General features: G+C 43.7%; 1 protein-coding gene across 2 annotated transcripts in view; it reads right to left on the minus strand.

Moving 5' to 3' along the window:
* The window catches only part of LOC137372316 (sperm-associated antigen 16 protein), a 1,170,879-nt gene that overhangs the window by 1,098,934 nt on the left and 47,608 nt on the right, over positions 1-24,337 (minus strand). For both annotated transcript variants that reach the window (XM_068036139.1, XM_068036138.1), the window contains exons 4-6: positions 15,642-15,769; positions 3,360-3,497; positions 3,129-3,236 (exon numbers count right to left, since the gene is read on the minus strand). In XM_068036139.1, coding sequence (XP_067892240.1) covers positions 3,129-3,236; positions 3,360-3,497; positions 15,642-15,769 — 374 coding nt within the window. The remainder of the gene's footprint in view (positions 1-3,128; positions 3,237-3,359; positions 3,498-15,641; positions 15,770-24,337) is intronic.

A 24,337-nucleotide genomic window follows, 5' to 3' on the forward strand; every position in this document is an offset into this window, starting at 1 on the left:
TGGGGCATAAACCATATGACGTCCTCACCACCCCTAGATCTAACAGTCTTGCGAGGGAATGGTTCGCAAATCACATCCTGAAGTGTAGGGCAACGAAACAAGATTTTCATGTTGCCATGTTACACCACAGAGTTACACCTATGGATATGGGCTTACCGTCATCAAAAGAGATCATGTTTGGAAGGCAAATGAGAACAATTCTGCCAAGTCATCACCTGTCCAAATTCTCCGAGATGCAGGAGACCACTGCTCGGAAAACAGGCAGAATGAAGGTGGTGACCGACATGCAGGGGTGGAACTATCTCAACTAAATGTAGAACAAAAGGTCAGGGTCATACACCCCACAATGAGAACATGGTTACCCCAGCAGAGGTATCCAAAGTATGCAGTTAGCCTAAGTCTTACGAGCTTACAACACCTAGCGGAGCAATGTTGAGGAGCCGCCGAAGCCAATTAAGAGAAATATGCAATATTCCAATTGCGCACAGCTGACTCGAAAAAACACACTCCAACGACGATGCTGTTACAGAACAAGACGACAACAACCTACACACTAACAACAGGTCTGCAAACCAAGAACAGCCAGCCAAGTGTTAAATCCACATCCCCAGAATGTTATACCATAACAAAATCTGGAAGAGTTGTCAAACCACCAAAACACTATAGTCTTAAGCTTCTGCATTTGTAAATTTTACAATCCTTATCTTTATACCTGTAAATGTTATAATCTCTATCCCTGTATAACCAATTTGATATCCTATTTTATGTGTTTTTAGTTGTAGCATACGAGATTTATTTTGGGAAAAAAGGGGATGTTGTATTATCGCTTTAAGAGTGATGTCCCTTTAAGAACTCAGAATGCTAATGACCTAAATACCAGGATGTGGTCTTGTGACTAGAAGCCACAGGCATTCTGCACTGCAATACCTTGGACACAGGTTCTGTATATTAGATTTAGATTTAGAGATACAGCACTGAAACAGGCCCTTCGGCCCACCGAGTCTGTGCCGACCATCAACCACCCATTTATACTAATCCTACACTAATCCCATATTCTTACCACATCCTCACCTGTCCCTATATTCCCCTACCAGCTACCTATACTAGGGGCAATTTATATTGGCCAATTTACCTATCAACCTGCAAGTCTTGTGGCTGTGGGAGGAAACCGGAGCACCCGGAGGAAACCCACGCAGACACAGGGAGAACTTGCAAACACCACACAGGCAGTACCCAGAATTGAACCCGGGTCGCTGGAGCTGTGAGGCTGCGGTGCTAACCACTGCACCACTGTGCCGCCCCACTGCGCCACTGTGTCGCCCCACTTGCTCTATATTGTATGTATTAGTTTTATCTCTTAATAAACATTCTAGAGATCTACAAGAAACTGGAATCCATCTACCTCATTGCGTTGTTTAAGATAACACAAAGAAATGCATGACAGGGCCCTAGTTATAAATGTGGATGTAATAAGTCATAATGGAAACGTTAACTCAAAGGTTTTATAAAACAGGGCAGCAGAAAGTGCATCAAGATTTTAATGTATCATAGATAGCCTGTAATCAGCCTATATTTTAAATATATTTATTTTTACAGTCATTTGGTAGTACAGAACTTGAGCATTGCTGAAAATAGAGACATGTTGCCAAAGCTTTTCATCTTGCACTCGTCAGGACAATCCGCAAGAATACCAACATAAGGGAAAGCAGCAACTTTATACCATATGAGAAGAGAGTACTGATTGGTTGGCAAGTGAACTCTGACTGGTAGAGGCGTTGCCATGAAGAATGCACCAGTTTATGATGACTGACAGTTAACTGCAGCTAGTTTTTCCAGCCGGCATAGACATGATGGGCTGAATAGCCTAGTTCTGTGCCGTAACCTTTCTATGATTCTATGTTTCTTGTCCCTTGACAGTTAACACTTTGCAGATTATTAAATGAGCAAACTTCACTTGGAATGAAGTACAGTGATATACATAATGGTTCTTGCCAATAGATTAAACATTTGGAGAAGGGGATTATAATCGTTTGGAATTTTCAGCTGCAATGATGGCAAAACCATCATTACTGTGTAAAACTGAGAGCAACCTCTGGTATCTGCACGTGCACAGTTAAACATGGAAAACTGGAAGTTGCAGCCTGCGATGCCCAGCAATTCAACGGGGTGCATTTTTGCAGTCTTTACAGATGCAATCAACACAGGATCAACAATTTGATGAGAACTTGAACTTTTTATCCACTATCCTGACTGTAAAAGCCAATGAAAATATTAAGCCTTGTTCAATCAAAAGTAACTTTGTTATTAAGGGAGTACTAAGTCATAATTACTGTTGAACAACCTCCCTGGCCCTGGAAAAACTAGTTTACAAGTATAAAATCTCATGCCCTCAGAAAAAAGAATTAGAATTGCATGATTTTTAATTTTGTTTTTAAGATTAAAGTATTTCAGATTCTCCCTTAATCCTATGTGTCTGTCCCAATCTTCATTTGGTTTTCTGTTCTATGATTAAATCTGAATTATTTTGCATATTTTTTTTACTTCCAGTTTAGCCCTCTTAGTATTTTTGAATCTGATTGGGCTAAACAGCCTGCCTGCTGCCTACCCTGTTGCTGGATGCCACAGAGTTCCCCAAAAAGGTGCCAAATTCAAACAGGAAATCAATCCTATATATATCCTAAAGCTTTGTGGGACACTTTCTCCAAGATCAGCACAAGCACCGTCCCTTCATCACTGACCTGACTGCAAAATCTGGGCCATTGCATGGGAGTATTCAAAGTGGATCTCAAAGATAGGAACAATTAAAAGAAGTTGCAGAGTCCAGGAGCACTGGGAATGGCGCGTTGGGGGGCGCCTAGCAGCAAAGGAAGGTGGATAGAGGACTTATTTAAATGAGTGCCTCCAGTTGTCAAAACATGACCTGATTCAGTAGTCTCCACAATCATAGCATTCCTTTGAAATATCTAGTACTTAATAACCAACAGAGAACCTTCAAGAACTGAAAATTCTGTTTTCTCTTTTTTTTAAAAATGAGCTTAACATTTTCATATTTAGTTAATGCGGCTATAATATTGGTCCACGTTCCAAAGACCATTTAAAATGTCCCAGATTCAAGCACATTTCCTTACCTTTTAATATCATTAATGAGTCTGTTCTTTTCTTGTGCGACACGCTTATGATGCATCCTGTGGAAATCACGTTCTTTCCTAAGTTTTACTAATGTTTCACTCGCTGTGCTGTAGATGAAAAAATTGGCAAGTTTAATTGTTGCTGAGATAATATAAATAATTTATACACATATGTTTCTACATAAAATAATTTCTGCATTTTCAGATGACATTAAATTATTTGCTCCATACTTAGTTGTTATCTTGCAGCCCTCAAGATCTTTCTTCAAATTTTTCACCTCATTATCCAGCAGCTGGTTTTGAGTATACACATCAGGAACAAATCCCACATCCTGCAATTTCAATGTTCCTTTTTGCAGCATTTCATACCTGATGTGACAAAATATAAAAGGCATGATGTTCAAGCAGAAATCTTACTAACAATTATTAAAATGAGAAAACAGCAACTGTGGCATTTGCAAATCTTATGGCTTGACATGGAGAGGAAAGCAAATGTTAAGAACAATTAGGAATAAGGGAGTAAGGATATTAAAGATAATCTGAATTGTGCTGAAATTAATACAAAGAGTATAAAGGAATAAAATGGGTCAGCTAGAGGTTCTAGCACACAAGGCTGCAATTAATGTTGTAGAAGTGAATGAAACTTAGTTGAAATCAAATGATGATTCAGGAGTTAACTTGTAGGATTGTGTGTGTTCAGGAAGGTACCAGGAAGGTAAGGCAACGGGTGGGGCAGAATTAGTTGTTGGAGAGGGATTCGATACAACAGAGTTGGATGTTGGAAATGGCACCGAGCCTCTTTGGATAAAATTAAAAGGACAGTGAAAGGAAAATGTTAGTAATAGGAATATGCTACAGGAAACCAAATAAACATAGGGAGGCTGATGCAGTTTTCTGGGATGTGCTAATACAGATGAGTTATCAGTCATGATCCTGGGGGATTTCAATCTTCCTCATGTTGACTGGTTTGTACAATGGGGATGTATGTAAGCATGAATTTATAAATTGTGAGGAATCAATTTTTAAAACAGTACATTAAGGAATCCACAAAGGTGAATGCAATCTTGCATTTGGTTCAAATGAATGAGGAGGAAACAACAAGCAAAGTATGGGACTAATGATCCAGAGACATGAGTTCAAATCCCACCAGGGCAGTTGGGGAATTTAAATTCAGTTAATTAACTAAATAAATCTGGAATAAAAAGCTAGCAGTAATGATGACCATGAAACTACAAGATTGTTATTAAAAATCCATCTGGTTCACTAATGTCCTTCAGGGAAGGAAATCTGCTATCTTTACCTGGTCAGACCCAAAATAGTGTCATTGACTCATAATGGCCATCTGAAATGGCCTAGCAAGTCACTCAGTTTCATTCAAGGAGGCGGCTTATTACCACCTTTTCAAAGGCAGTTCGGGATGAGCAATAAATGCTGGCCTTGCCAGTGACACCCACATCACATAAATGAGTAAAAATAATATTTGGAATCTAGTAAGCATAAGGTTCTGACCTTTAGAGTAGACATGGAAGTAGAAAACAAAGAGAATGGCAATTAAAAAGCTAAATTTTAAAATAAGCTAATTTCAAGGATATGAAAAAGTGCACGGGAATGCCAAAATGGGAAAAAATGCTGGAAGAAAAAGATGTGGAAGGAAAATTTTTATCATTTTAAGCTGGATAGCTTTTAAGATGCAACAAGAATTTACCATGAAATAGGCTTACTAACAAAATTGTGAAAGGCATTAGGTAGAAAGAGAAAACATACATTTTTTTTTTAAATGTTCAAGAACGGAACAGGATAGGGAGATCAATTGATAGGCTGAAGAATGTCAAGAAACTGATGAGAGCTGCAAAGAAGGATTCTGAGCAAAACATTGCTGGAAACATGAAGCAGAACAGTAAAGAATTCTTCAAGCATGCTTGGAGTAAATAAAAGATGCAAAGAGGGAATGAGCCACTTAAAAAAAAAGAACATTGGAGTAGTTGTGTCTGAAAATAGTGAAATTGCTGAAGAACTTAACCATTAGTTTTCAACAGTATTCACAAAAGAAATGGGGGAAAAATGCCAGAATTGGACGTATGACATAAAGGTGAATATAAACAGAAAAATGTTAGAATCACAAAAGGGGACACAATGGGGAGGTTGTTGAAGTCCAAGATAGATAAGGCTCCTGGTTCTGATCACTTTCAATCCAGGGTTCCGAAGCAGTTGGCTAAAACGATTGACAGTCTCTTGTGGGTATTTTTTCAGAGTTCACAACTCAGGCCAAATCCCAAAGGATTGAAAAACAGCAAACGTGACTAATCTTTGATAAAGAAGTAAGGGATAAACCATATGTTATAAACATGTCAACCTTACACTTTTGGAAAAGGGTTTGAAAGTATTGCGGTACAATATAAAGCAGCAGCTTTAGGGACATGAGCTAATCCAAGACAGTCAGTGGTTTTAGGCATGGGAGGTCATGCTTGATTAATTCATTGAATTTCTTGAACGAGATAGGGGAGAGACAGTGCATGTCATCTACCTCAATTTCAGGAAGCCATTTGACACCTGTCTCACACAATAGGCTACTGCACATGGTACAAGCACAAGGACTAGATAGGAATGTATTAAAATAGATTGGTAGAGAATGAGTGATTGATTGATAGACAAGGAGTAGTTGTACATGGGCAAGTATCCGGTGGGCAGCCAGTTACCAGTGGAGTGCGATAAGATTCGGTGTTGGAGCCAAACTTGTTTATAACTTAAAGGTGTTGGACAAAGTCCCACAGAATAGACTTGTTAGCAAAATTAAAGTCCATGGGATTAAAGGGGCAGTGATGTCATGGATATAAAATTGGCTAAGGGACAGAATGCAGAGGGTAGTGGTCAACGGTTATTTTTCAGTCTGGAGGGAAGTATTCAGTAATGTTCCCCAGGGGTCGGTATTTGATTTATTCCTTTTATGCTCCTTTTGATTTATATTAATGACTTGGACTTGGACTACAGGGTATAATTTCAAAGTCTGCAGGCGATACAAAACTTGGAAATGTAGTATTGAGGAGAATAATAACAGACGTCAGGAGAACATGGACAGACTGGTAAAGTGGGCAGACACATGACAGATGCAATTTAATGCAGAGAAGTGTGAAGTGATTTGGAAGACAAAGGTGTGGCAATATGAGCTAAATGGTTCAATTATAAAGATGGCACAGGAACAGTGACATCTGGGAGTCTTTGAAGGTGGCAGGACAAGTTGAGAAGCCTGTTAAAAAAGCATATGGGATCCTTTATTAACAGAGGAATAATGCACAAAAGAAAGTTATGCTAAAGCTTTATAAAGCACTGGATAGGCCTCAGCTAGACTGTTGTGTTCAATTTTGGGCACCAGACTTCAGAAAGGACGTCTAAGCCTTGAAAAGAGTGCAGAAGAGATTTACGAGATTGGCATCAGGGATAGGGGACTTCAGTTATGTGGAGAGACTGGATAAGCTGGGGTTGTTCTCCTTAGAACAGCGAAGGTTAGGAGATTTGATAGATGAATAGTTTTGATAGAGTAAATAAAAATAAACTGTTTCCAGTGGGAGCATGGCCAGTAACCAGAGGACACAGATTATAGGTGATTTGCAAAAGAACCAGAGGCAATATGAGGAAACATTTTTTTTTTTAAAAAACAGACGAGTTGCTGCAATCTGGAATGCACTGCCTAAGAGGGTGGTGGAAGCAAATTCAATAGTAACATTCAGAAGAGAACTGGATAAATATTTAAAGGGGAAAATATTACAGGGCTGTGTGACAAGAGCAGGGGAGTGGGATTAATTGAATAGCTCTACCTAAGATCCAGCACAGGCACAATGGGCCCAAATGGCCTTCTTCCATGCTGTCTTATTCTATAAATGACATATGAAAGGAAATGTGCCCAAAGTGTACATATTTGCATATGATATCTAGAAATGCACACAAATTCAAAATATCTTGACAACTCGTTCAGTGGGTGGAGATATAGCAGATTTAATGTAATACAGGAAAATATAAGGTTATGAGATTTGGCAGAGGGAAGGTTGATATGAATTACATGATAAATGGAAATGTACTTCAGACATCGGAGCAGGAGAGATTTTGGTGGTTTTAGTGGACCAGGTTACTAAAACCATTAATACAACGTTCCCAGACGTTTAAAAAGCAAGCAGAATGTTGAGATGCACAGTTAGAGCGAAAATATTCAATTTCAGGAAGCCATTTTAAAACTGTACTTGGCCATGGCGAGACCACATCTGGAATACTGCATGCAGTTTTGCAGTCATTGTTATTTCAAAGAAGGACATTCAATTATTGACTAGAGTATAGAAAAGGGCTGCATGAACAAAATGGATCCAAGTAATCCTTACTGCTGTACACAAACGATATTTGCAAATTAGGGAAAGTAAAAGAAAATGGGAAATGCAGGAGAAGCTGGTTCACTGAAAGAATGGTATGTGTAAAAGATTACAAGCAAGGCTGGAGGAACTTTAATGGGTTTCTCTGATTAATATTGGCACCCCTCCTATTCCTCTTCCTACTCTGTCCATCCTGAATAATTTGCAACCTGGAATGTTCGAGCCCCATCTCTGTTTTACTATTATATCATACTTCCTATCAGCACATCGATTTTATTCGCAATACATTGTGCATTAATGTATTTGCAACTCAAACCTCCCTTTATCTGTTTGGCAATCTTAGTCATTTAACTTTGTCCTCCTTCTAATCAGTTTTTTGTGCGTGAAGTGCTGAATGCCCCATGGATCACTGCAGGAAGCCCTACATTTTGAAATTCACATCAATGATTTAGCTTCAGAAACATTGTAAACTGGTCAAAGTTGCAGACGTTGCAAATCTAAGAAGAAAGGCCATTGAGTCTAACAAGGCAGCCAAGTAACTACAAAACAAACTAGATAAATCTGTGAGAACAACCATTCAAAACTAAATTTAAATAAATGTCACTGCACCAATGTTTAGATCTCTTGGATCCAGGTAGAGTCGAAATCCTTCCATACTTCACTGAATTTGCAATAAGGCTGACTAAAACCCTGAACTCTGGGATAAACAGTCTGAACAAGCATCAAAAGCAAAGGTTTGGCATCAAAGCATGCAACAAATCCCTTTTCTACAAATTATTTAAACAGTGGCGCAGTGGTTAACACTGCAGCCTCACAGTTGCAGCGACCCAGGTTCAATTCTGGGTACTGCCTGTGCGGAGTTTGCAAGTTCTCCCTGTGACTGCGTGGGTTTCCGCCGGGTGCTCCGGTTTCCTCCCACAGCCAAAGACTTGCAGGTTGATAGGTAAATTAGCCATTGTAAATTGCCCCTAGTATAGGTAGGTGGTAGGAGAATTGAGGGAAGGTGAGGATATCGTAGGGAATACAGGATTAATGTAGGATTAGTTTAAATGGGTGGTTGATGGTCGGCACAAACTCGGTGGGCCAAAGGGCCTGTTTCAGTGCCTTATCTCTCTATGACTCTAACCAGATTATCCTTTCTGGTAGTTACATCTTTGAGCTGAACAGATTGGATTTTGTTTTGTTCTGCATCTGCTGGAACCATTGAAATAGGAGTAGGCCATTTAGTTCCTTGAGCCAGTTCACCATTCAGTATGATCATAACTGATCTATATGTCAGGTCCATTTACGTGCCTTGTTTCCATATTCCTTAATACCCTTACAGAACAAAAATCTATCGATCTCAGTTTTAAAAGTTTCAATTGACCCTCAGCCTCAACAGCTTTTTCAGGGGAAGGGAATTCCAGATTTCCACTACCCTTTGTGTGGAGAACTTCCTCATAACATCCCCGAATGGCTTAGCTCTTATTTTACGATTACATTCCTCATTCTAGAATCACCCAGCAGAGAAAACAGCTTTCCTCTATTCCTCTATCAAATCCTTTAATCATCTTAATAACTCAAATCGATCACCTCTTAATTTTCTATACAAGGGACCTAGCATCATGATTTAACCCTTTTAACCCTGGTATAATTCTGCTGAATCTGTGCTGCACCCACTCAAAGGCTAATGTTTACATTCTGAGGTGCATATGTGTTGCTCCAGAGTCTTACCTGAAGGGAAGAAAATTGTAGAGCTATGGAAAAACAGCAAAAGGAGTAAGACTAATTGAATGGCTTTTACAAAGAGATGGCACAGACTGGATAGGCCGAATAGCCTCTCTCTGTATTGTATGTGTTCATTTTCTTGAAAGATACTATTGATTCTGCTTCAAGCAATGTATTCCAGATCATACAATATGCAAAAAAAATTCTCATCACACTTCTGGTTCTTTTGTCAATTGTCTTAAATCTGTATCCTCCGGTTATGGACCCTTCTGACAGTAAAAACAATTTATCTTTATTTACTCTGTCAAAACCCTTCATGATTTTGAATGACAATTAAATTTCCTCTTAATCTTCTCTGCTCTAGGGAGAACAATCCTAGCTTCTCTAGTCTCCTCACATAACTGGAGACCCCATCCCTAGCACCATTCTAATAACAGCGAAGGTTTACCAGACTGATTCCGGGGATGGTGGGACAGACGTTTGAGGAGAGATTGAGTCGATTAGGATTATATTCGCTGGAGTTCAGAAGATTGAGGGGGAATCTCATAGAAACCTATAAAATTCTAACAGGACTTGACAAGGTAGGATGTTCCCGATGGTGGGGGAGTCCAGAACCAGGGGTCATAGTCTAAGGATACGGGGTAAACCTTTCAGGACTGAGATGAGGAGAAATTTCTTCACCCAGAGAGTGGTGAGCCTGTGGAATTCGCTAGCACAGAAAGCAGTTGAGGCCAAAACATTGTATGCTTTCAAGAAGGAGTTATATATAGCTCTTGGGTCTAAAGGGATCAAAGGGTATGGGCGAAAGCAGGAACAGGCTACTGAGTTGGATGATCAGCCATGATCATAATGAATGGCGGAGCAGGCTCGAAGGGCCGAATGGCCTACTCCTGCTCCTATTTTCTATGTTTCTATGTAACTCTCCTGAGCAGCCTCTCTAAGGTTTTGTCATCCTTCTTAAAGTGTGGTCTGCAGAATTGGACACAATATTATAGCTAAGACCTAACCAGTGACTTTATAAAGGTTCAGCATAACATCCTTACTTTTGTACTCTAGCAGCTAAAAATTTATTAAGGCCCATTTTCAGGTGGGGGTCACAATTCGCAATCTGCCTACATCCAGTCCTATTGAGGCAGGCAGCATGTACATTTTGTGCTGCTTCCTTATTTAAATGATTGCAACTTTGGCCTGGGCGTGGCCTGCACTGCTGGCTGGCTGAGTGCTCAGCAGAAAACCCAGCAGCATGCGCTGTTAACATGTGGTGCAACTCACTTAAAGGCAGCAGGCCCCTCTTAAAAGGAGTTGCACTTATTGGAAGTAAGCTGCTGCTGACTGCCTCTACTGACTCTGGCTACAAGTAGGAACTGCACAAATGGAGCACCAGGGAAGAGAGAGGGCTCCTAGGTTCACGGATGCAACCTTAGAGGCAAGGTCGACAGGAGGCAAGAGGCTATGTTTCTGCGGGGTCCTGGAAACCCTCAGATCACCCTCCGAAGGGAATGGGAGCAATTGGCAAGGCCAGAGAGGTCAATGCCCAGTCTGGCCCCGAGGACCTGCCACAAGAAGTCTAATGACTTCACGAGGGTGGTCAACATCAGTGAATGCATCTTCACATGACATTTCCTACCCACAATACCAACATCTCACACTGCTCAATGCATCACATAGCCATCAGCAGTCCCTACCAGTCAGGACTCAGGCCTACATTCACATACTCCATCTCACCCTCACACACCTTCCAAAGATGTCTCACACCCACTTCCCACTACTTCCACATACCTCTAGCTATTCAGCTGTGGCAGGCACATCACCCAAACACACTGCAAAACAATCAGTGCCCTCTCTCTTGCAGGACAAGGTGGCAAACAATAGAAGGGAACAAATCTGAACCGACAGGGGATAAATATGCCTTCATCCCCTGAGCCCAATAGAGGAAATGGTGCTGAGTATCATGGGGCCACTGCGAGAGAGCCCGTAGCGTCTAGCATTGGCATGGACATTCAGGACATCAGCATGTTACTACATAAATTTTCTTCTCAAATCCCACCTTGCCCTCATGCTGCTATCTGGAATGATAAGCAAGCTGCATTTGCTTTACACTCCACCGCAACACCCCCTTCCTCACCCCCAACTTTCCCCTTCTGATTTTATACTTTCAGATAGTCCAGAATTTTTTCTTTGATATTCATTTGTGGGGCGTGGGTGTCGCTGGCAAGACCAGCATTTATTGCCCATCTCTAATTGCCCTTGAGAAGGTGGTGGTGAGCTGACTTCTTGAATCGTTGCAGTCCTTGGGATGTAGGTACACCAACAGAGCTGTTAGGAAGGGAATTTCAGGATTTTGACCCAGGAACAGCAATATAGTTTCAAGTCAGGATGGTGTGTGGATTGGAGGGGAACTTGCAGGTGGTGATGTTCCCGTGCATCTGCTGCCCTTATCCATCTAGGTGGTAGAGGTCGCAGGTATGGAAGGTGCTGTTGAAGGAGCCTTGGTGAGTTGCTGCAGTGCATCTTGTAGATAGTACACACTGCTGGCACTGTGCGTCCATAGTGAAGGAAGTGAAAATTCAAGGTGGTGGACGGGGTGCCGATCAAGCGGACCACTTTGTCCTGGATGGTGTCGAGCTTCTTGAATGTTGTTGGAGCTGCACCAATCCAGGCAAGTCGAGAGTGTTCCATCACACTCCTGACTTGTGCCTTGTAGATGGTGGACAGGCAGTGGGGAGTCAGGAGGTGAGTTGGTCGCCACAGAATTCTTAGCCTCTGACCTACTCATGTCACCACAGCATTTATGTGGCTGGTCAAGTTCAGTTTCTGGTCAATGGTAACCACCACCCCACCCCAAGGATGTTGATAGTGGAGGATTCACTGATGGTAATGCAATTGAATATCAAGAGGAGATGGTTAGGTTCTTTCTTGTTTGAGATGGTCATTGCCTGGCACTTGTTTGCTGTGAATGTTACTTGCCACTTATCAGCCCAAATGTTGCCAAGGGCTTGCTGCATCTGGACATGGGCTGCTTCAGTATCTGAGGAGTCACAAATGCTGCTGAACACGGTGCAATCATCAGCAAACATCCCCACTTCTGACCTTATGATGGAGGGAAGATCAATGATGAAGCAGCTGAAGATGGTTGGGCCTAGGACACTACCCAAGGAACATCTGCAGTGATGTCCTGGGATTGAGATAATTGACCTGCAACAACCACAACAATCTTTGTGCTAGGTATGACTCCAACCAGTGGAGAGTCTTCCCCCGATTCCCATCGACTCCAGTTTTGCTAGGGCTCCTTGATTCTGACTTGACTTCAAGGACAGTCACTCTCACCTCACCTCTGGAGTTCAGCTCTTTTGTCCATGTTTGGACAAAGGCTGTAATGAGATCAGGAGCTGAGTGGCCCTGGTGGAACCTAAACTGAGCATCACTGAGCAGGTTATTGCTGAGCAAGTGCCGCTTGATAGTGTTGTCGTCGGCCCCTTCCATTACTTTGCTAATGATCGAGAGTAAACTAATAGGGTGGTAATTGGCTGGGCTGGATTTGTCCTGCTTTCTATGCACAGGACATACCTGGGCAATTTTCCACATTGCCAGGTAGATGCCAGTGTTGTAGCTGTACTGGAAAAGCTTGTCTAGGGGCACAGCTAGTTCTGGAGCACGTCTTCAGTATTACTGCCGGAATGTTGTCAGGGCCCACAGCCTTTGGAGTATCCAGTGCCTTCAGCCGTTTCTTGATATCACTTGATATCAATCGGATTGGCTGAAGACTGGCATGTGATGCTGGGGACCTCAGGAGGAGGCCGAGAGTGATCATCCACTCGACAGTTCTGGCTGAAGATAGTTGCAAATGCTTCAGCCTTATCTTTTGTACTGGTGTACTGGGCTCCCCCATCATTGAAGATGGGGATATTTGTGGAGCCTCCTCCTTGTGTTCATTCTTTAATTGTCCACCACCATTCATGACTGGATGTGGCAGGACTGCAGAGCTTAGATCTCATCCGTTGGTTGTGGGATCGCTTTGCCGCCTGCCCAGCCACAGCACACCCAGGAAGAAGAGAGAGAGAGCAACATCACACCACTGATGAAGTAGTACTGTCACATGATCTGGCACTCGCAGCCAGAAGCTCAAATACTGGCACTGCGTGAACTTTGGAGGCTAGTGTAGAGTCAGGGTCTGTACGTAATGAGTCATCAGGCATGAGTGTGTCGGGGGAAAAAATAACTCGCGTGACAGCTTTCCAGAAGGAGTGTTTGCAGACAAGGTCTGCTGCAGCGGACTCAGATGGGGACTTCGATGCCGCAGCATACAGGAGAACACTGATGAATGGTTCATTGGCAGGCCTGCCTGACAGACTCTCATCACTGTCAAGGAGCATGGCGGAGTCCAGCTCCAACATGGCACAGGGAAACACAGAGGTTAGAGCCCATCCTTTCCAGCATGGAAGTGGTGGCCAACTCCATGACAGCACTTGCGGAAGCAAACATGATACAGCCTCTAAATAAAAGCAAAATACTGCAGATGCTGGAAATCTGAAATAAAAACAAGAAATGCTGGAAATACTCAGCAGGTCTGGCAGCATCTGCCGAGAGAGAAGCAGGGTTAACATTTCAGCTCGGTGACCCTTCATCAGAACTGAGAAATATTAGAAATGTAAAAGGTTTTAAGCAAGTAAAATGGGGGTGAGGCAAGAGATAACAAAAGAGGTGTTGATAGGACAAGGTCACAGAGAATAACTGACCAGAAGGTCATGGAACAAGACAAACAGTATGTTAATGGTGTGGTGAAAGACAAAACATTAGTACCGAGAGGGTGTTAATTGACTGTAAAACAAACAGCCCTGGCTCCAAGCACAGGCATTAAAAAAAACAGTGGGTAGGCACAGTAGAAACAAACTAAACAAACTAAAATAAAACAAACAAATAAAAAAGAAGAAAAAATAACTAAAAATAAAAAGTGGGGCCCCGTTATGCTCTGAAATTATTGAACTCAATGTTCTGTCTGGCAGGTTCTAGTGTGCCTTATCAGTAAATGAGGTGCTGTTCCTCGAGCTTGCTTTGATGTTCGCTGGAACACTGCAGCAATCCCAGAACAGAGATGTGAGCATATGAGCAGGGGAGGGGTGTTGAAATGGCAAACAACTGGAAGCTCGGGGTCATGCTTACGGACTGAGTGGAGGTATTCAGCAAAGCGGTCACCCAATCTTGGGGTTTGGTCTCCCCCATATAGAGGAGACCATATTGTGAGCAGCGAATACAGTATACTAAATTGAAAGACATCAGGTAAATCGCTGCTTCATCTGAAAAGAGTGTTTGGGGCCTTGGATAGCGAGGAGAGGAGGTAAATGGGCAGGTATTACACCTCCTGCGATTGCAGGGGAAGGTGCCGTGGAAAGGGGATGAGGTGGTGGGGGTAATGGAGGAGTGGACGAGGGTGTCGCGAAGGGAACGACCCCTTTGGAATGCTGACAGAGGAAGGGAGGGGATGATGCAGCATCTAGTCGACGAAGTTTCAGTTTCCATTGCAGCACAGGCAGAAGCCACTCGATGTCTAAAGACTGCAGTGAAGTTCAGATGGAGGTCATGAGATCCATGCTTTATGCCATCCCATCTCATACTCAGCACATTAGCAGGATTGCTGAGACGCCTCCCTGGGGATGTGACTGTGGCACCATGGAGCATGAAACTGTTGTCCTCTCCCAGGATGGCAGCACACCTGCTCCAACCACTGCGACTCTGCCAGTGCCCTTGCTGTAGTCTCTCAGCCAGCCAACCCAGACTGCTGCCGCCCATGCAAGGTGGTGCAGTCCAAAGTCAGGCCCCTCAAGGCCCAGAGCAGCTCGAGGGCATCCAGCAAGACCATCTGCGCTCTCCCCTGCAGTGAAAGTCTGCAGCCTTCCACATCCAGACCAGGTGGTGTTTCTACTTTGAGTGCTGCCAACTGCTTTAGTACCTCCTCTATATCTATTTTTATCCTATCCAATTTCTCTACTACCTCCTGCTTTACTGTAACATTGGTACTCACGTATAACTTCAACCACGCCTTCAACCTCCACAAGAATTATATGGAAGCAAGGTGAGTTTTACATCTACTGCCATTAGAACTTAAAAGAAGTTGAGAAAATCACATTTTAAAATATGTTTACAGATTTCAAGTATACATTATGGAAAAATTGATTAGGCCAATTTTCAAAACTACAGAAAATTAAGTGCCTTCAACACAAGTGAATTGAAATACGGCTTTAATTTTATTTTAGCAATTTTGAAAACCAAATATAAATCTGGATAAAGACTGCAAGGAGAAATTTTTACTGCAATCAACTTACAAATAAGCGTGTGAATCAGTCTTCTGTAGCTTACTTAGGTAATTTTAAAAGAGACATGAGATAATGGGGGAAAAAAGCAGCTCGAAGTTAACAGTGTACAGATTATGCACATACAATAAACCTATTTTTACCATTCAATTTGAAAACAGTCAAGAGTTTTCATCATTCCCATCTTGATGAGAAAATTTCTTAGAAAATCATCAACTACTTCTGGCCTTTGAGACACAGAGTGCGCCGAAGCCAAATCACCCACCTGGGCCTGGACAAAAAGAAAAACATTCATATCAGACAATTAGACATCTACATAAAGAATTTAATTTTGTTTTTAAAGATCATAATCTAAATTCTAAATGTCACAAATCTAATTATGGCATCAGGTCAAACACGAGTGAGGGAACCTCCTGCTAATTACCACCTACCACTCTCCCTCAGCTGATGAATCAGATCTCTGCTATGAACACCACCATTTGGAAGAAATACAAAGGGAAGCAAAGGCACAGAATGTCCTCTGCGTGGTCCATCACCAAAAGTTGCTCAGTAGCACAACTACTGATCGAGCTGGCCAGGTCCTGAAGGACATAGCTGCCAGACTGGGCTTGTGGAAGATGGTGAGAAAACTGACACGAAGGAAAAACCTACTTGACCTCGTCCTCACCAATTTACCTGTCACGGGTACATCTGACCATGGCAGTATTGGTAGGAGTGACCACCACACAGTTCTTCTGGAAACAAAGGCCCAACTTCATATTGAGGACACCCTCCAACATGTTGTGTGGCACTATCATTGAGCTAAATGGGATAGATTCAGAACAGATCTAGCAGCACAAAACTGGGCATCCATGAGGAGCAAAGTTGTATTCTATCACAATCTGTAACCTCATGGCTGGCAGGGGACCAGACTTGCTTCATAAGGAGTATGGAAAAGCATGCCAGGTGCAGCACCAGGCATACCTAAAAATGAGGTGCCAACCTAGTGAAGCTATAGCACAAGACAACATGCATGATAAACAGTGGAAGCAGCATGTTAGACAGAGTTAGGTAATCCAACAATCAACAGATCAAAGTTCTGCAGTACTGCCAGATTGAGTCATGAATGGTAGTGGGCAATTAAACAACTAGTGGGAAGAGAAACTCCATGATGGTGGAGCCCAGCACACAAGTGCAAAAGGCAAGGCTGAAGTGTTTGCAACTATCTTCAGCCAGAAATGTCAAGTGAATGATCCATCTCAGCTTCTTCCTATCATAAGGTTTAGATTAGTAATAGAGGCGAGCCAGGGATAATCTAAAGTAGAACTTCTAAATTGGAAGAGGGTCAACTTCAATGGCATGACAAGGGATCTAGCCAGGGTAAAACGGAACCAAAGATTGACAGGAAGAACTGTAACGGAACAATGGGTAATCTTTAAGGAAGAGATGTTTCAGATATGTCTAGGTATATTCCAACAAGGGGAGAAAGGTAGGGGAATCAAAACCAGGGCTCCCTCAATGATGAGGGAGTTAGAAAAAACGATGAAATAAAAAAAAGATTGTATGATGCATGTCAGGTGAATTCTTCAGGTGAAAAAGTTGAGAGAGGAAGTGAAGAGGAAAATAAGACTGGCAAAGAGAGAATATGAGAATAGAACGCAGTCAACATAAAAGGGAACCCAAAAACCTTCTACCAGCATGCAAACAGTAAGCAGGTAGCAAGAGATGGGATGGGGTCGATTAGGGACAAAGAAAGTGATATATGTTTAGGGGTGCGGGACAAGGCCCTAATACTTAATGAGTACTTTGTTTTAGTGTTTACTAAGGAAAAGGATGCTGACAAAATATCAATACAACTGGAGGTGGTAAAGGTAATGGATGGGATCGAAATTAATAGTAAAGATGGACTGAAAAGGCTGGATATGCATAGAGTGGCTAAGTCGCCTGTTCCGGATGGCTTACATTCCAGGTTGCTAAAAGAAATGAGAGTGGAGATAGCGGAAGGGCTTGCCATAATCTTCCAATCTTCCCTGGATATTGGAGAAGTGCCAGAGGATTGGAGAGTGGCAAATGTGATACCTTTATTCAATAAAGGGTGTAAGTAGTCCTAGCAACTACTAATCAGGGATAGTATTACAGCTGTAGAAAGGGAGGTCGTCGAGGAGGGTTTGTCTACTGAGTCAGTATGGGTGGAAGTCAGAAACAGGAAAGGAGCAGTCACTTTATTGGGAGTTTTCTATAGACCCCCAATAGCAACAGAGACACGGAGGAACAGATTGGGAGGCAGATTTTGGAAAGGTGCAGAAGTAACAGGTTTGTTGTCATGGGTGACTTCAACTTCCCTAATATTGATTGGAACCTTCTTAGTGCAAATAGTTTGGATGGAGCAGAGTTTGTCAGGTGTGTCCAGGAAGGTTTCCTGACTCAATATGTAGATAGGCCGACTAGAGGGGAGGCTATGTTGAATTTGGTGCTTGGCAACGAACCAGGCCAGGTGGCAGATCTCTCGGTGGGAGAGCATTTCGGTGATAGTGATCACAACTCCCTGACCTTTACTATAGTCATGGAGAGGGATAGGAGCAGACGGGATGGGAAAATATTTAATTGGGGGAGGTGGAATTACAATGCTATTAGGTAAGAACTGGGGAGCTTAAATTGGGAACAGATGTTCTCAGGGAAATGCACGACAGAAGTGTGGAGGTTGTTTAGGGAGCACTCGCTGCGACTGCTGGATAGGTTTGTCCCGATGAGGCAAGGAAGGGATGGTAGGGTGAAGGAACCTTGGATGACAAGAGATGTGGAACAGCTAGGTCAAGAGGAAGAAGGAAGCTTACTTAAGGTTGAGCAAGCAAGGATCAGAAAGGGCTCTAGAGGGTTACAAGGTAGCCAGGAAGGAACTGAAGAATGGACTTAGGAGAGCTAGAATGGGACATGAAAAAGTCTTGGTGGGTAGGATTAAGGAAAATCCCAAGGCGTTCTACACTTATGTGAGGAACAAGAGGATGGCCAGAGTGAGGGTAGGGCCGATCAGGGATAGTGGAGGGAACTTGTGCCTGGAGTCGGAGGAGGTAGGGGAGGTCCTTATTGAATACTTTGCTTCAGTATTCACTAGTGAGAGGGACCTGGTCGTTTGTGAGGACAGCGTGAAACAGGCTGATATGCTCGAACAGGTTGATGTTAAGAAGGAGGATGTGCTGGAAATTTTGAAAGACATGAGGATAGATAAGTTCCCGGGGCCAGACGGGATATACCCAAGGTTGTTATGGGAAGCGAAGGAAGAGATTGCCGCGCCTTTGGCGATGATCTTTGCGTCCTCACTGTCCACAGGAGTAGTACGAGATGATTGGAGGGTGGCAAATGTTATTCCCTTGTTCAAAAAAGGGAATAGGGATAACCCTGGGAATTACAGACCAGTCAGTCTTACGTCGGTGGTGGGCAAATTATTGGAGAGGATTCTGAGAGACAGGATTTATGATTATTTGGAAAAGCATAGTTTGATTAGAGATAGTCAGCATGGCTTTGTGAGGGGCAGGTCATGCCTCACAAGCCTTATTGAATTCTTTCAGGATGTGACAAAACACATTGATGAAAGAAGAGCAGTGGATGTGGTGTATATGGATTTTAGCAAGGCGTTTGATAAGGTTCCCCATGGTAGGCTCATTCAGAAAGTAAGGAGGCATGGGATACAGGGAAATTTGACTGTCTGGATACAGAACTGGCTGGCCCATAGAAGACAGAGGGTGGTAGTAGATGGAAAGTATTCAGCCTGGAGCTCGGTGACCAGTGGTGTTCCGCAGGGATCTGTTCTGGGACCTCTGCTGTTTGTGACTTTTATAAATGACTTCGATGAGGAAGTGGAAGGCTGGGTTAGTAAGTTTGCCGATGACACAAAGGTTGCTGGAGTTGTGGATAGTGTGGAGGGCTGTTGTAGGTTGCAACAGGACATCGACAGGATGCAGAGCTGGGCTGAGAAGTGGCAGATGGAGTTCAACCTGGGAAAGTGTGAAGTGATTCATTTTGGAAGGTCGAATTTGAATGCAGAATACAGGCTTAAAGACAGGATTCTTGGCAGTGTGGAGGAACAGAGGGATCTTGGGGTCCATGTCCATAGATCCCTCAAAGTTGCCACCCAAGTTAATAGGGTTGTTAAGAAGGCGTCTGGGGTGTTGGCTTTCATTAACAGGGGGATTGAGTTTAAGAGCTGTGAGGTTATGCTGCAGCTCTATAAAGCCCTGGTTAGACCACACTTGGAATATTGTGTTCAGTTCTGGTCGCCTCATTATAGGAAGGATTTGGAAGCTTTAGAGAGGGTGCAGAGGAGATTTACCAGGATGCTGCCTGGACTGGAGGGCATGTCTTATGAAGAAAGGTTGAGGGAGCTAGGGCTTTTCTCATTGGAGCGAAGAAGGATGAGAGGTGACTTGATAGAGGTGTACAAGATGATGAGAGGCATAGATTGAGTGGGTAGCCAGAGACTTTTTCCCAGGGTGGAAAGGGCTATCACCAGGGGGCATAATTTTAAGGTGATTGGAGGAAGGTTTCGGGGAGATGTCAGAGGTCGGTTCTTTACACAGAGAGTGGTGGGTGCATGGAATGCACTGCCAGCGGTGGTAGTAGAAGCAGATACATTAGGGACATTTAAGCGACTCTTGGATAGGTACATGGATGATAGTAGAATGAAGAGTAGGTAGGTAGTTTGATCTTAGAGTAGGTTAAAGGGTCGGCACAACATCGTGGGCCGAAGGGCCTGTACTGTGCTATGTTCTAGATGAGTTAGACTCTTGTAGCCACGATATTTATATGACCACTCCAGTTCAGTTTCTGGTCAATAGTAACCCCAGGATGTTGATAGTGGGGGATTCAGCAATCGTAATGCCATTGAATGTCAAAGGGAGATGGTTAGATTCTCTCTTGTTGGAGACAGTCATTGCCTGGCACTTGTGTGTTACTTGCCACATTTGGCAACCCTCATGGAGAACCCATGCAACACAGCACCGAGTGGATTCAGGGGCTGCACCCAGACCTCCATATCATAGCCTTATCCAGGAGATGTACGGAACGGTGGGTGGGTGACATGGGCTAACCCGTTGCCAGGAAGTGACATACTGCAGGAAACCATGGGAGTGCATGTGGGGCCTGAAAGGGCTGAGGAGGGACAGGCTGAAGGCAATGGAGGCCCTTTCAAGGCACTTTGCTCACTGATGGCAGATCCTAGGCCCCTTTGACAGTGACTGATGACTGAGGCGGCCCCTGCATAAATACAGGTGGCCCTGAACGTGTGGGGCCCTGGTAGGCTTCAGCACCCAGAGGATGCAAGCCACAGCCACCTCATGCACTGAGGCAAGAAATGCAGCAGGCTGTCCTCATATCAACTCCAGACACTGGGAGAGCACCCCATAGAATTAACCATAAGTGAGCCTGTAAACACGTGGACCAGTATTTGGGGTTTCACGAGGTGATAATTGTTTGTTCAATGTGGAAGCCTTTAATGTGTTACAAGAGTTAAAGGTCTTGTGATGCAATGTATGATGACTTGTGTATTTATTTTTGTGCACCAGTTGGCCATGGCCAGATATGGAATCAAATATATAGAGGGTATGTAAAGGTAAGCGTCTGTGTTGACAGAAGGCCATGGCATAGAGTGATGATGGGTCCAGAGAGATGATAAGGTTCTCTTCTGAAAGGTCAGTAAGGCCGCCTCTGGGACAGACTTCCATGTTTCGGTGGCCCCTTGCACTTGATCTCATTGAAGTGTCTGCTGATCAGAGAGTCACAAGTCTTCCTACGATGCATGTCGCTGCCTTCCTGCGGCTCCAGCACTACTCCCCTCTGGAGCACCAGGTTATGTAATGCACAGCAGCAGACAATGATGTGGGATACCCTTGAGAGGGCATACTGAATGCTCCCCCCAGATGACACTGATTGTATGTATCCTCTGCCTGTGTGTTGGGGTTGCATACAGGGGTGAGAAGCCAAGTATTCTGTGGATACCCCCTGTCCCCCTGGATCCAGCCACGAAAGTGTGTGGGTGGCCTGAACAGCTGAGACACTTGGGACTGTCTAAGGATGTAGCAGTCATGGCACCTTCCTGGAAACCTCATGCACACCTGTATGATCCACTTACAGTAATCACAGATGATTTGAACATTCAGGGAGTGGAGCTCCTTCCTGTTCACAAAGGCGCCTGGCTGCTCTGAGGGAACCTTGATGAGTACATCAATGGCTACCCCCCACCACCTGAGGGAATCCAGCCATGGCCTCACGCTGACTTCCCTCTCTGCCTGACCAGTTGTAAAGTTGATATATTAGCGAGCCTAACGGTACATGGCATCCGTGACCTCCTTTATGCAGCAATGGGCCACTGACTGAGAGGCCAGATAGATCTCCAGACGATCCTTGCAACGAACAGGAGGCGAAAAAGTTGAGTGCCAACATCACCTTAATGCTACAAGCATTGGATGTCTGCCACTTCCCAATGGCATCCACTCCTGCTCCAGTGTGCCGCACAGCTCCACCACCACCCACCCGAAGAGATGCAGGCCTCGTAGACATTGATGCTCAGCCATCTCCATAAATCTGAGCCACTGATCGTTCACCCTTTGAACTGCATACAGCTTACTGCACTCTTGCCCCCATGTGCCCTACTCGTCCACATCCAATGGTTTCTTCACCCTGCTGAAACTCCCCTAGCAACTGTAGTCGCTCCATATGGCTATATCCCCATCTTGCTGCCACTCCCTGGAGGAATCAAACTCAGAACGCACAGATCCAATAGCCAAATAAAGCATCCTCTGTGATGTGCCTCTCAAAAATCTTGTCCTGCCTCCAGTGACTGCTGTGGACCTGTGAGACATTCTTCCACCAGCAGTACTTAAGTTTGGATTCACCCTCTGCAGTGCCACCAAACTTGATAGCCCCGCGTCTTCAACACACAGCCTGCCTGTCTCAGTAGAAAGCTGCAAACAATGCCCACCACTTCCCTCCACCACTGTGCCAGCACACCATTCTCGCCTCCTTCAAGGAGATGAGATGCTGAGCCTCCGAGAAACCTGTGACCGCTTCATCAAATCACAAAAAGCTCGCAAAATTTCAGACAATTAGCTGTTTAACAGCCTTAATTACCTGCCCACTGCCGATCTGTCAGGCACTGACCCATTGCACCGCCCACATGTCGTAACATTGCTCAGCACCCGGATGATTTCGGGGAGCCGTCCTGCCGCAGTCCCATACTATTTTACGGGTGTCCCCATCTCCATTCCCGTGCCAGGGGGCTGGTAAAATTTAGCCCCATGCCTCTGTAATGGTGATTAGATCAAACCCATTTATCTCTATTTGTACTGCTAGTTTATCTATCTTGTTAGAAATGCTTCATGCATACAGATAAAGAGGCTTTCATTCTTTTTAAAACCACTATTCTTTTATATGGAGCTTATTCGCAGATGCACTATTAAGCTCTCAGTCTCTTCCTGTCCCACTCTGCTTGCCTTTAGCCAAATTGCTACACTGCTCTCTTGCCTCATCTTTTCTCTTCTTTATATTTCTAAATTTCCCTTCACCTGCCCTTCCTCCCTACATTTTAGTATAAAGCCTGAACCACAGCCCTAGCTATACGATTTGCCAGAATGATGACCACAGCCAAGTTTTGAGTGGGTCCAATCCCAAGGGAATAACTTCCTCTTTTCCCACGACTGCTGCCAATGCTCCAGGAATTGAAACCCTTCTTCCCAGACGAAGGGAAAATCATGTATAATGAACTTGCTGGAGTTTTTGGAGGAGGTAACAGAGAGGGTTGATGTGGTGTACATGGACTTTCAAAAAGCATTTGATACAGTGCCACACAACAGATTTGTGAGCAAACTTGTAGCTCATGGAATAAAAGGGACGGTAGCAATATAGAATTGGCTGAGTGACAGGAAACAAAGAGTAGTGGTTAATGGATGTTTTTCGAGCTGAAGGAAGGTTTGTCGTGGAGTTCCCCAGGGATCAGTGTTGGGACCCTTGCTTTTCCTGATATATATTAATGACCTAGACCTTGGTGTACAGGGCACAATTTCAAAGTTTGTAGAGAATACAAAACTTGGAAGCATTATGAACTGTGAGGAGGATAATGTAGAACTTCAAAAGGAGATAGACAAGTTGGTGGAATGGGCAGACAGGTGGTAGATGAAGTTCAATGCAGAGAAATGTGAAGTGATTCATTTTGGTAGGAAGAACATGGAGAGACAATATAAAATAAAAGGTACAATTCTAAAGGGGCTGCAGGAGCACAGGGACCTGGGTGCATATGTGCATAAGTCATTGAAGGTGGCAGGACAGGTTGAGAGAGTGGTTAATAAAACATACAGTATGCTGGGCTTAATAGGGGCATAGAGTGCAAGAGCAAGGAAGTTATGTTGAACTTGTATAATACACTAGTTCAGCCTCAGCTGGAGTATTGCATCCAGTTCTGGGCCCTGCACTTTAGGAAAGATGTGAGGGCATTGGAGAGAGTACAGAAAAGATTCACAAGAATGGTTCCAGGGATGAGCAATTTCAGTTATGAAGATAGATTGGAGAAGTTAGGACTGTTTTCCTTGGAGAAGAGAAGGCTGAGAGGTGATTTGATAGAGCTATTCAAAATCATGAGTGATCTGGACAGAGTAGATAGAGAGAAACTGTTCCCACTCGTGAAAGGATCAAGAACGAGAGGGCACAGATTTAAAAAACATTTGCTAAGGGAAGCAAAGGTGACATGAGGAAAAACTTTTTCACGCAGCGAGTGGTTAAGGTCTGGAATACGTTGCCTGAGAACGTGGTGGAGGCAGGTTCAATTGAAGCGTTCAAAGGGAATTAGACTGTTTATGAAAAGAATGTGCAGGTT

Source organism: Heterodontus francisci, chromosome 7 (genome assembly GCF_036365525.1).
Source record: "Heterodontus francisci isolate sHetFra1 chromosome 7, sHetFra1.hap1, whole genome shotgun sequence".
NCBI classification, from domain to species: domain Eukaryota; kingdom Metazoa; phylum Chordata; class Chondrichthyes; order Heterodontiformes; family Heterodontidae; genus Heterodontus; species Heterodontus francisci.